At 39.9% G+C, this 11,576-nt stretch overlaps 1 protein-coding gene across 1 annotated transcript; it reads right to left on the bottom strand.

The window, feature by feature from the left end:
- Positions 1–1,005: 1,005 nt before the first annotated feature.
- rbm34 (RNA binding motif protein 34) lies at positions 1,006–11,452 on the bottom strand. The gene is made up of 11 exons (XM_030050528.1): positions 11,255–11,452; positions 10,264–10,405; positions 9,161–9,288; positions 8,205–8,427; positions 6,966–7,025; positions 6,722–6,765; positions 5,714–5,797; positions 5,543–5,606; positions 4,474–4,516; positions 4,243–4,361; positions 1,006–1,474 (listed from the first exon to the last, which is right to left on the bottom strand). The coding sequence occupies exons 1-11, from the start codon at positions 11,275–11,277 to the stop codon at positions 1,085–1,087; spliced, it is 1,320 nt and encodes a 439-aa protein (XP_029906388.1). The 5' UTR covers positions 11,278–11,452; the 3' UTR covers positions 1,006–1,084.
- Between the last annotated feature and the right edge of the window lie 124 nt (positions 11,453–11,576).

The following is an 11,576-nucleotide window of genomic DNA, read 5'->3' as shown; positions in this document are numbered from 1 at the left end:
AGTGTGTAATTGGAGTGTAATTAGACTCTTACCCTTCGTCAACACACACACGCACACACACACACACACGCAATGTCTTAAAAAACCTGATCTGTTTTAATTTAAAGTTCAAAGCTTGCTGTTTCTTGGGATATAACACATTTCTTCTTTATGCAAGTTCTTTATTATTTATTTATTTTTTTGTTATCCCAAACATGGGGCTATTTCCCCACTCGCGAATATTGAAATTCTTCAATATTAGACCATTGTAGCTTGCTTCTGTGTCTTATTGATTTATTGTTTATTATTTGTTCATTATTACGCTAAAATATTATCACCATTGCATCAGAAATGCATTTATTTGTCAAAACATCAACATTTTAATGAACTTTTTACCAAATCTCTTAAGCTGCACATTCATAGTTTGGGTTTTCGCTTCCAAATTTCCACAGTAAAGTACCCATTCTGAATTTCACCAAATATGCATAAAATTGACAACTTTACAAATTGAAACCATTTTGGTGTGATTATCTTCAAAATTGAAAAGAATCGTAAAATGGCCCATTCTGTGTGACATTTTACGAATAGAAACCAAAATGGTTTCTACTTGGTTGTAAGGTTGTGCTCAGGTTTTGTCCCCAGGTGTCTCGGCGTGTCTGCAGCTCTACATTTAGCCTGTCCTGCTGAAAACCACGACTCCAAACTCGCTCGGCCCGCGCACGCTGCCACGAAGGTGACAGGACTGAACAACTATCAGAGTCTGCAGTCCGTTTCTGATCAGGCTGTTCTTAGGGAAGCCCAGAGGACGGTGAGTGACCCGTCCCATATCCTCCACACAGAGGACGAGCTCATGACCCTCTGGCAGACGATAGAGTCCCAAACTGCAAACTAAACCGTTTTAAAAACTCAGCTGCTGAAACATTTTCTGCTCTGAGACGCCGCTGGAGCAGCTGGAAACATCTGGAAACATGAGGACGTGGCATCGCTTCGTCTCTGGACAGAGGAAACAGACAGACAGACTGCAGCATGGAGACAGATGTGAAGCACATCAGGACAGACATTTATTTAAATGGAAGCATTACAGATTTTTTAAACTTTAAACATCTCATATATGAACAGTCTTCTTGGGTTTCAGTTTCTTCTTCAGTCCTTTCTTCTTGGCTTTCTTGCTGGGATCCACCATGACGCCTTTGAAGGAGGACGGGCTGCTGGTCGACTTGGCTGGTCGGCCCGTGAATCCTCTCCTCTCCTTGAATCCTTTCCTCTCCTGGAATCCTTTCCTCTCCTTCCCCGCGTCCCTCCTCTCTCCTGCCTGTCCCTCGGGGCCGCCCGGGCCCCTCGTCGGGCCCCTCGTCGGGCCCTTAGCTGGGTTTCCTCTGCTCGGGTGGCTTTGGCTCTTCACCTTCTCTTTCTTGACCGACCTCTTGACGCGGATCGATCGGCCCTCCAGCGAGGAGCCGTTGAGCTTCAGGGCGAGCTGGACCGAGTCGGCGCTCTGCGGCACAAAACAGACACAGCACACTTTTATTATCATCACCGAGCTGCAGCCTGTTATCATCTTACTGATTATTAAGTTAGTCTGCAAATTGCCCAAAATCCCAAAGTATAACCTAAAGTGATCTGAGGCCACATGGAGACGAAATCTCTTTAAAATGCAACTTTATCTGTTTTTTTAAAATAATGTGCACAGACCTGCTGCTAAAAACTAAGGATGCATGATGTGTGTGTGTGTGTGTGTGTGTGTGTGTGTGTGTGTGTGTGTGTGTGTGTGTGTGTGTGTGTGTGTGTGTGTGTGTGTGTAATACCATTGGTACCGGCTAGTAAAGGCTTTAAATGAAAATCAGCATCGGCCCAAAAGGATCGTTTCAGTGGATATGACAGGCCGATTAATTATGCTTAAATAGTAAATAATGTGGGCCTTCACAATAAGAGCAGGCAGAATAAAATGTAAATTCCACTCCAGGTGAGACTCCATGTTCTCTGCAATCAGGTGGCAAAAAATACGTGCATATATCAGTATTGATCAAACGAGCTGGAAAATATCGGCTTATCGGTTACGGGCAAAAGACCCAACATGGTGCATCGCTGCTTAAAACCACCCAAAAATCTCCATGTTCTCATGTCCAAGAAGACAAACACACAACGATCCTGGTGATCTGAGCATGTGCAAGAGGTTTATACGGACAGAGGAGGAGGAGGAGGAGGAGGAAGAGGAGAAGCTCCTCCTGAAAGTCACAGATGAAGACAAGAGACCTGCAGCATCAAAGCGGCACCGCTGACGTCACAGTCATCAAACTGTTAGGTTTTCGCTGTCCAGGCTGCGTTTTTGGTTGTTTTCATGTGAACCGGAGGCCAAAACGTGAAGAAAAAGATGCAATTTAAAAAAAAAAAAAAAAAAAACTGTCAGCCAGTCAGTCATTTTTCCTGCATCAACAGCAGCTCCATTTGTAACAGCACATAACAAACAACGAGTTAGGACAAAAAACTAAAAAACGCAAATACATTTATATCACATTCAGCTGCTCATTTAACTTTAGGAAGTGACTGATCCACTGAAGAGGGTTCCGGTCTGAGGCTGTTAGAACGTGGAACCCTGAAGAACATTTCAAAGTTCTGCTGCTGGTCCACAAATCACTGAATGGGTTAAGTCCAGAATACATCGACGACATGGTGAAGCAGCATTCGGCTGTTCTGCTGCACACAAACAGAACAAACTACCAACAGAAGTGAAATCAGCCCCAAGTGTGACTGTTTTTAAATCCAGGCTAAAAACATTTCTCTTCTCATGTGCTTATGGCTGAGCTCATTTTAGTGTTTTAATTTGTTATCATTTTAAAGTAATTCATTTTTTTTTTTTTTTGCTGCACTCCTATTTTATGCTTCATTTTAGTCTAGTTTTTCCCCTTCTTTCTGCCTTTCTATTTCTCTGCACTTTTTTAATTTATTTATTAACTATAATGATTTTAATTGTTATTATTTTCTTCTGCAAACTGTTTTTTTTTTATTGTATGGATTTTCTTATTTTCTTTTAAATGTTTGTTTCTTTACAGTTGTTTGTTTTCACTTTTCTTGTTTTTATGTAAAAAAAAAAAAAAAAAAAAAACATTGAGCTGCTCCGTGTATGAAATGTGCTGTAGAAATAAAATTGCGGTGCCATGAGAGTGTTTGTGTGGCCGTAACCAAAGAACACATTTCCAGGACAAATCCTCTATACATCTATGGTCTATGGTCAGTTGTTCATCTACTTTTGGATTCCCGGACAGGAAGAGGTTTGGGAACCTCTGGCCCAGATCACAAACTCTAACGACGCAGAAACAGTGAGCCGATCTGGAGGTCAAAGGTCACAGCTCCCCCCCCCCCTCCCACCAGTGTTAATTTCGTTGACGAAGACTATGACGAAAAATATTCGTTAACGAACCTTTTTCACGGACGAAAACTAAATCAAAACTAAATAAAAAGTCAGATATGATGACGAAGACTGTGACGAAATATAACTGACATTTTAGTCAGCGAATAAAAACGAGAGGAAAATGTTAGGGAGGGACGAACGGAGAAGAGATCCAGTCAGAACTCCCCTCTCTGTGGGACGAGTTGGGAAGAAATCCAATCAGAGTGAATGTTTTGAGGGCAGGTTGATCTGTGCAGAGATCCACAGTCACAGGAGGAGGAGAAAGTCTGCAGAACTTCACTCAGTTTGGAGGACGTTTTCACCACAGTTAGGTTGTTTACCCACGTTATGGTTATCTATTTCAATAATATTGTACTTCATCTTGAAAGAATGTCATATGCATTGCATATCATTCAGGGAGAATGCATATCTTTTTCAGGGAGCATGTATATTTTTCAAGGAGAGCAGGCCTTATGCTTATTTTATGTGAGATTATCTTTTGTGAAAAAGCCACGCTCATGTTTTTGACATTAAGAATAAAATAAAATACATGTTTTGAACTACAACCATTAAATCTGTGTCTGTGTTGCATGTTCAAACATTAATACCATTCCATAACAGACTGATGGACACTTCCAATGACTGGAAATTCTGTAGAAAAATTTAATTGGCTAATATTTGGTCTACTAAAACTACACAAAGACTAAAAGACTTAAGACTAGACGAAGACTAAAACTCTTATGATAGTCAACTAAAACTAGATTAAGACTAAAAGATTTCAGATGACTAAAATACGACTAAAAGTAAATATGTGTGTTATTTGAAAGACTAAGACTAAATCAGAATTTGCTGTCAAAATCAACACTGCCTCCCACCTCAAACAGAACGTAACCGAATCCTTTCCCCAGGCCCGAGTTGGGATCTCGCACCAGCCTGACGGCCTCCACCGCGCCGCACTCCTCAAAGTGCTGCCGGAACACCAGCTCCCTTATCTCTGCAACACACACACACACACACACACACACACACACAGCAGGTTAGCCTCTCCTGCTCAGAGTGGGTTCGGAGCGTCAGGTCCAGAGTCTGCAGGCGGGGAAACGACTCACCGAACGACAGATTCCCGACGAACACGGAGCGTTTGTGGTCGTGCTGCGAAACGAGAACACAGTTTTGTCAGTTTTTTTTTTTTTTTTAACCAAACACGTCAGTTCATTTCACCCTCATTTATTTCACTCCTTTCAGTGTGTGAGAGATTCAACAGATTCCATGAACAAAAAAAAAGGAGCAGGAAAAATCTTGTTCCCTGTCCCGTTCTGAGCATGAAGCCGAGTCGCTCAGCTGATCTCGGGCCTGTCTCTGCCTCGTTTAGAGAGAAAAACAAAAAGACCTGAGGAAAACAGGGAATGTGGACACTAAATTTTATTTTACTAAATTTATTTACTATTTTTAACCTTTTAGTCTGGCCTTTAACTGAATTTTATTTATTTTATTATTTATTTATGTATTTATTTTACCTTTTCAGACTGGTTTTTAACTGAATTTTATTTATTTTATTATTCATTTATTTATTTATTTTACCTTTTTAGACTGGTTTTAACTGAATTTTATTAATTTTATTATTTATTTATGTATTTATTTTACCTTTTTAGACTGGTTTTAACTGAATTTTATTTATTTTATTATTTATTTATGTATCTATTTTACCTTTTTAGACTGGTTTTAACTGAATTTTATTTTATTGAATTTATTTTATTACTTTTATTTTTTAGATATTTACTGAATTTTAATCTATACAGTCGTCTTATATCTCTATAGTACTGATTATCTTCTCTCTGGTGTTTCCTCACTTCAAAGTGGCGAGTGTAGGAGAGCGTTTCCTCAGTGTTCTTAATTCCTCAGTGTTTTTAAATTTGGGTGTGTGTGTATGAGTGTGTCTGTGTGTGTGTGTGTGTGTTGTATTGTTTTTATATAAAGCACTTTCGGCTGCTCCTATTGTATGAAAAGTGCTCTCTAAATAAAGTTTGATTGATGGATTGACTGAAAAGCTCCTGTGCATTAAACACCTGAATCTCATGCACGTGTGACTGGTTTCTTTAACGTGGCGCTGCAGACGTGAAAAGGTGTCATCAGATGTTGAGTTGGCAGGTGACCTGAGGCGGCCGGTCGGACACTCACCGTGGGGTTTTCGGTCACTCTGTCCACCCGGATGTGGAAGTTTTGCTCGATCTCCATGCCGTTCCTGCAGGAGACACAACAAACCTCAGACCGTTCAGCCGAGCCTGAGCACGGCCTGCACGCTGTGTGTGTGTGTGTGTGTGTGTGTGTTAAAGTGTGTGTGAGTCCAACCTCTGTAGAGCCTTGGCCACTCCGTCCTCGTCCCTGAACACCACGTAGGCGTTGATGCTCTGCTTATTGGGGTGAACTTTACGTCTGCAAAGGGAAACATTTTTAAAAATAGACACATTAAACATTTTAATAACTAAGACTGTTACTGACACATTCTGCTTTATTAGTGCTTTATACGTCAAGCTTTTGTTTGTACTTTTATAGACAAGAAAAAAAATCCCTGTCCAGCAGAGTGTCATAAATACGACGGCGCATCAGGGCCACTGTAAGGGGGAAAAAAATTACAGAGCCAGGAGGAGGGGGGTAAATTTTCCAGAAAAAACTTAGATTAAACTTATTTTAAAGTGGTATATTTACAAGTAAAAAACTCAAAAATTTATGAAAAAAACTCCCCTCAAATTCTGTGATCATAAAGTCACAAATTTACAAGAAAGAAAACTTAGAAAAATACCATTTTTTTATTTGTCTCATAGATTTATGACTTTAATCACAGACTATCTGAGTTTTCTCGCAAATTTGTGATTTTAAAATCTCTGAATTTTCTCGTTTAATCTCATAAACGTGTGTTTCCTTCTCATATATTTACGACCTTATTCTAAGAATATCTTTTGAGTTTTTTTTCACAAATTTGTGACAGTAAACTCAGAATTGTCTTGTTTTTTTTTTCTCATACATCTGTGAGTTTTTTTCTCCCAAATTTACAACATTAATCTCAGAATTTTTTGTTTTTTTCTGGTATGTTTACCACTTCAGTCCAAGTTTTTTTTTCATTTTGAACTTTAATCTCAGAGTATTTTTTTCTATTACTCCTCCCCAGCTCTGATAGTTTTTCTGTGACAGTGGCAGGAATACACAGTCGTACATAAATGATAGAAAAACGACTGAGATTTTTCCTTCCTCTTCTGCTCTTCATGCTTATCTGAGGTCTCCCTGATCTGATCTAATCTGATCTGATCTGATCTGATCTAATCTGATGACTCAGGTTTAGGGAGACGGACAGAAACTCACTGGATGGTGGCGAGTTTTCTGGACATGGACGGATCCTCCCTGACCTGCAGTGGAGGAAACAACAGGGGGCGCTGAGCTACAGACATCAAGACACTTTCAGCTGACATGACGTGCACGGATTATTAAAGCTGAAAACTCTGGAAACAGTTGTCAACTCAGATCAATAATATTTTAAAGTTGTGATTGGACTAAATGCGGCTGTAGGAAACTGTGTCGTGTTGCAGTCGGGGTGAGGAGTGTTTACCACCGAGCGGAAGCGGATCGACTCGATGGCTCCTTTGTCCCTGAAGAGGCTCCGCAGCGTCTGGACACGACAACAACAAACAACAAACAGACAACAAACAACACGAGTCACTCTGTGAGCTTCACATCAGATCAGCCGCGTGGACGTGGGACAGAGTACGGCAGCATGTTAGGGCCATTTTTTCTCATAAATTTACCACTTCAATCTTGGAAATTAAGTTTGTTTTCTTGGGATACCCCCATATCTCGCCCCCCTCCTTGGCTCAGTAATTTTTGGCTGCTGAAAGTTGAATTTTGAGCGATGTGAGTAATCATCATAATGAGCTTTAAGACTGAAATGTCATCTAGAGGCTGACTCTGGGAGCTCTGAGACATTTGTTTTTTTATTTCTTCTTTATTTTACCTGATAATGAGATAATTATGCTAATTACTCAACATGCAACTCTTAGCAACAAACCTCACGCACTTAGCCTTTTGATGACGTTTAAATCATGAACTTTATAGGAAACACTTTGACCACAAGCAGAAACATAGCTATTTCATTTGACTTTTTTTTTTTTTTACATATTTTATGCAAATTATGCTAATGAGGAGACGTTGCATGACAGCACCATGATAACAGATTAATGTCACAAATGTGGCTTTAGACTTTTAGATCACCTTTCTGAGTTAAACAGACACAAAATTATAGCCATTTCCAGTTTTGGTAAATTAATGAGCTCATTATGCTAATTACTCAAAATGCCTGAAAATGCAACTTTGACCAAAAGAGCTTCATCTCATCCACTGAGCCTGCAGGTGACACTTGAATCAGAAAAGTTCATAGGAACCTCCAGCGCTGGGCCAAATGAATTCCCAGCTGACTATTAAGGTTAGAGCCGCGAAAACCAATGGATGACTAGTAACAATTAGCGCTGAAAATCAAAGTTTATTGATGGATTGATCAATGGAAAATGGATTCTAATTGTGATAACTGATGATTTTTTTTGTCATCTATTAACGATGTGATTCCAGCCTCACTCAGATGCTCAGATGCTCTTCCTTTTCTCCGTTCATATCTTTGTGACATTAAAACTTTGGGGTTTTCTGGCTGCTGCTCAGACAGAGGAGGACATTTAAAGACGTCGTGCTGGGCTCTGATCACTTCCTGTCAGACTGTGGCTTGATTTTTTTAAAACTTTACACACTAACTGATTCATCAAAACATGTGAATAATCTTTAAAAAAAGCGTCTCTCTGACCTTCCTGGTGCAGCTGACGGGCAGGTTGCCCACAAACACCGTCCTCTTCCTCTTGTCAGCCTCCGCCTCGGCATCAGCCTTCGTCCTCGGCCTCTTCATCGGCCTCCGCTCCTCCGCCGCCGCCGCCTCCTCCTCCTCCTCGGCTGGCGCCTTCCTCTTCTTCTTCTTCTTGGGGGATGTTTTCGCTTGGTCCTCCTCGTCTGCATTCTGTAAGGAACTTTCCCTGGGACACACGGGACAGACGCAGGAGCAGCATCAATATTATTATTACTATTATTATTATTATTATTATTATTGATATTATTCTCATCCTGGACACCTCCTGTTCATCATGTTGCCCTCTGGGGGGCGCTACAGGAGCATCACAAGAGAAATATCATCTGCTGAGCCTCTTTAACTTTTAATCCTCAACATTTAAATGCAGTGTACAACATTTTTAAACGCAACACACAATGTCTGTAAGTGCAATATCCATTATGTTTTACAGTGTTTATTTTAGTTTCCTATTCATTGGATGTGTGCTTGTTATCTGTAATTAATTGTCTTATTAATTTGCACTGATCAGCAGGAGCGCTCCTGATGTCGTTGTACAATGACAATCAAGGCTTTCTATTCTATTCTATTCTATTCTACTTGAGTCTTGATAAGTTCTAGGGGGTTTGACTGATGTTTTCTTTTTTGAAAACTGACACTGATATTATTATTTTGGATTGAAATTACAAAAAAGAAGTGATTTCTTTGCTTTTGGTGGGGCAGGAAAGCCTCTAAGACTGCATCTATTTATTTATCACAGGACACAAACTCTGAATTTAAACACACAGAAAATAATAATAAAGCTATAACAATAACCTAATATAATATACTGTAATACTTCTTGTGCAGAATCAAATCCCAAAGAACAATAATAATGATTACACTAATAAACACGCAAAGAAGGCAGGGGGCAGATGGGTCACCTGCTGTCCAGCTTCTGCTCTGCAGCTGATTTCTGTTTGGGCGGCTTCTTCTTGTTCTTCTGGGCGCTGTGACCTTTGACCTCCGGAGTCTCCCTCTGCGTCTTCACCTCCGCGCTCTGAGGAGCCGCCTGCCACCAAGTCACAAAACAAAACATCTGACCTCATCTGGTGTTTTGATGATGATGATGATGATGATGATGATGATGATGGAGAGTCCAGAATCTCCCACAGGGGTTCATCTGGGTGTGAAGGCCACAGCATCATCATCATCATCATCATCATCATCATCAAAATTAGCACAAAAAAGAGAAGAAGAGGTCATCAGAACGAGTCTTTCACCCTTTGCGTTCAGGCACTTTTCACAAGAATTAGACCTAAAAATTAGAGGCTACTAAAGAGTTATTAGAAAATTACCAGAAAATTATCAAAAAAAAAAAAAAAAAAAAAAACACATCAGTAAAAAATCAGTAAAACATTACTGTAAAGTAGCAACAAAAAAGTAATAAAGAAATAAAGACAAGAAAATATTTTAAATTATTATTAATATATATTTTACAAGAAATTACAAGAAATTTACCATAAATATCCCACAAAATTAACCCACCCTTCAGGTGCTTTTCACAAGCATCTGACCTGAAAATTAGATGCTAGTAAAGAAGAAAATCAGTTACAAAAAAAATAAATAAATAAAAAAATAAGGGAAAAAAATCAATAAAACATTACTGTAAAGTAGCAAAGACAGGAAACTATCTAAAACTATTATAAATATATATTTAAATTAAATTACAAGAAATTTACCATGGACACTCAACTCTCAAATGTGCATTTATCTTTGTAATGCTGCATTATCTCCTGCAGACCTGCCATAAAATCTAATGATATATTAATAATAATTATATAATCTCCTTCTCTGTGTTTAAGATCTTTTGGAGGAAAGGAGCTCCGTCCCTCCAGGAAACTTCCAGAGACTCTATGAAGCTGTTCAACACCTGGATGAGACACTTTTCCTGTCTTTTTTTTTTTGTCCCGTGTGTGTGTGTGTGTGTCCCTGCAGGGAGTCACAGGTCCATGCACCTTCCTCACAGCGACCCGCTGCCTCTTACCTTCGGTGCCGGCTGAAACACAACAGGAGCAGCAGGAGGCGTGACGCTGAACAAGGCCGAGAGCGACCCGGAGGCTGCAGCGTCCTTCTGGAACAAACTCCCGGCCACCTGGCCCACCACGTAGCCGGCCGGAGCCTCGTCACTGCAGCGCACAGGAAGGAAGAGACGTGACACGGCTGCTGTGTGGAGAGAAGCTCACGCCAGGCTCCATTCACAAACCTCGCACTTTACTGCTTTGTTGCGTATTGATAGAAATTCATGCCCCATAAACATGAATCAAACTTGCTGAAATCAATACAAATCTGCTGTTCAATGCGGCACACATTTCATACATCAAACGGTATTTATTACTCAATAAAACCTCAGCTTTGATTTAGAAGTGACTCACTGTGTTTTATTGGAATAAAACTGGGAGAAACGGGCGAACTACTTTTAAATTTTGAGTTGTAGTGAAGTAAACGCTGTTTTCAGTATCAGACGAGCGCCGAAGTGAACAGTGGCGCTTCACGTTTCGCATGAACTCTTTTATTTGATTGATTGATTGATTCATTCATTCATTCATTTATTCATTTATTTATTTTGAAAACAGGGACAAGGTACAGAGGACATTAACCCGAAAGGGAGAGATGCACTGTACAAGGCTATAGCCCTAAAGCCTAAATTTCCACCCTTAGTCCCTGAACAAACAAATATACAATCATTAAAATATTGTAAACTAATAAACCATCGGCCACAGTTACTTAAAAAGCTAATACAAAGCTCAGACCCTTAAAACCCAGATGTTGTTCCACCAGATGTTTAACTTTGCCGATAAGCAAGGCAACTTCAAACCGACGGGTTTTTAAACGGACTTTGGAAAACACAAAATGTCAAGTAATGTGAGCCAACACACAGCGACTTTCCTCTGATCTGCTGCCAGCCAGGCGCTTCACTGTAAAACCATCCCATCATATATCAGCTCTGTGAACCTCTGCGAACAGAGTAAACAAACCTCTTCTGCTGTTTCTTCTTCATGGTCCCTTCCGGTTGATTTCAATAGAAGTTTCCAATCCTGCAGATTTTTGAATTAAGGAGCTAATCTGCAGTTTAGAGACTGAAATATATCACTTTGATTTCAACAACATTACTCCCTTTTTTTTCTCACGTTTTCCTTCCATGCACACACTTGTCCTGTAGTCAATTACTCCCCACGGGGAACACAGCATCAGTAGTGAAAGGTTCCTATCCGACATCCTCATTTCATTGTTAACACGAACCAGCTGACTTAGTTTAAGACTGTGTAACTTATCCAAACTAAACAGAATAACCCATAA

This window comes from Myripristis murdjan, chromosome 1 (assembly GCF_902150065.1).
Source record: "Myripristis murdjan chromosome 1, fMyrMur1.1, whole genome shotgun sequence".
Lineage (NCBI taxonomy): Eukaryota > Metazoa > Chordata > Actinopteri > Holocentriformes > Holocentridae > Myripristis > Myripristis murdjan.
Note: the sequence above shows the minus strand (reverse complement) of the source record. Positions and strands in the feature narration are given on the sequence as shown.

Excerpts from the sequence above, each read along its gene's own strand:
- rbm34 (XM_030050528.1), bottom strand. The coding sequence starts at position 11,277 with ATGAAGAAGAAACAGCAGAAGAG. Across the intron at positions 6,766-6,965 it reads CGATCCGCTTCCGCTCGGTG|GTCAGGGAGGATCCGTCCAT; the intron begins GTAAACACTCCT and ends CCTCCACTGCAG. Across the intron at positions 5,798-6,721 it reads AGAAAACTCGCCACCATCCA|ACGTAAAGTTCACCCCAATA; the intron begins GTGAGTTTCTGT and ends TTCCCTTTGCAG.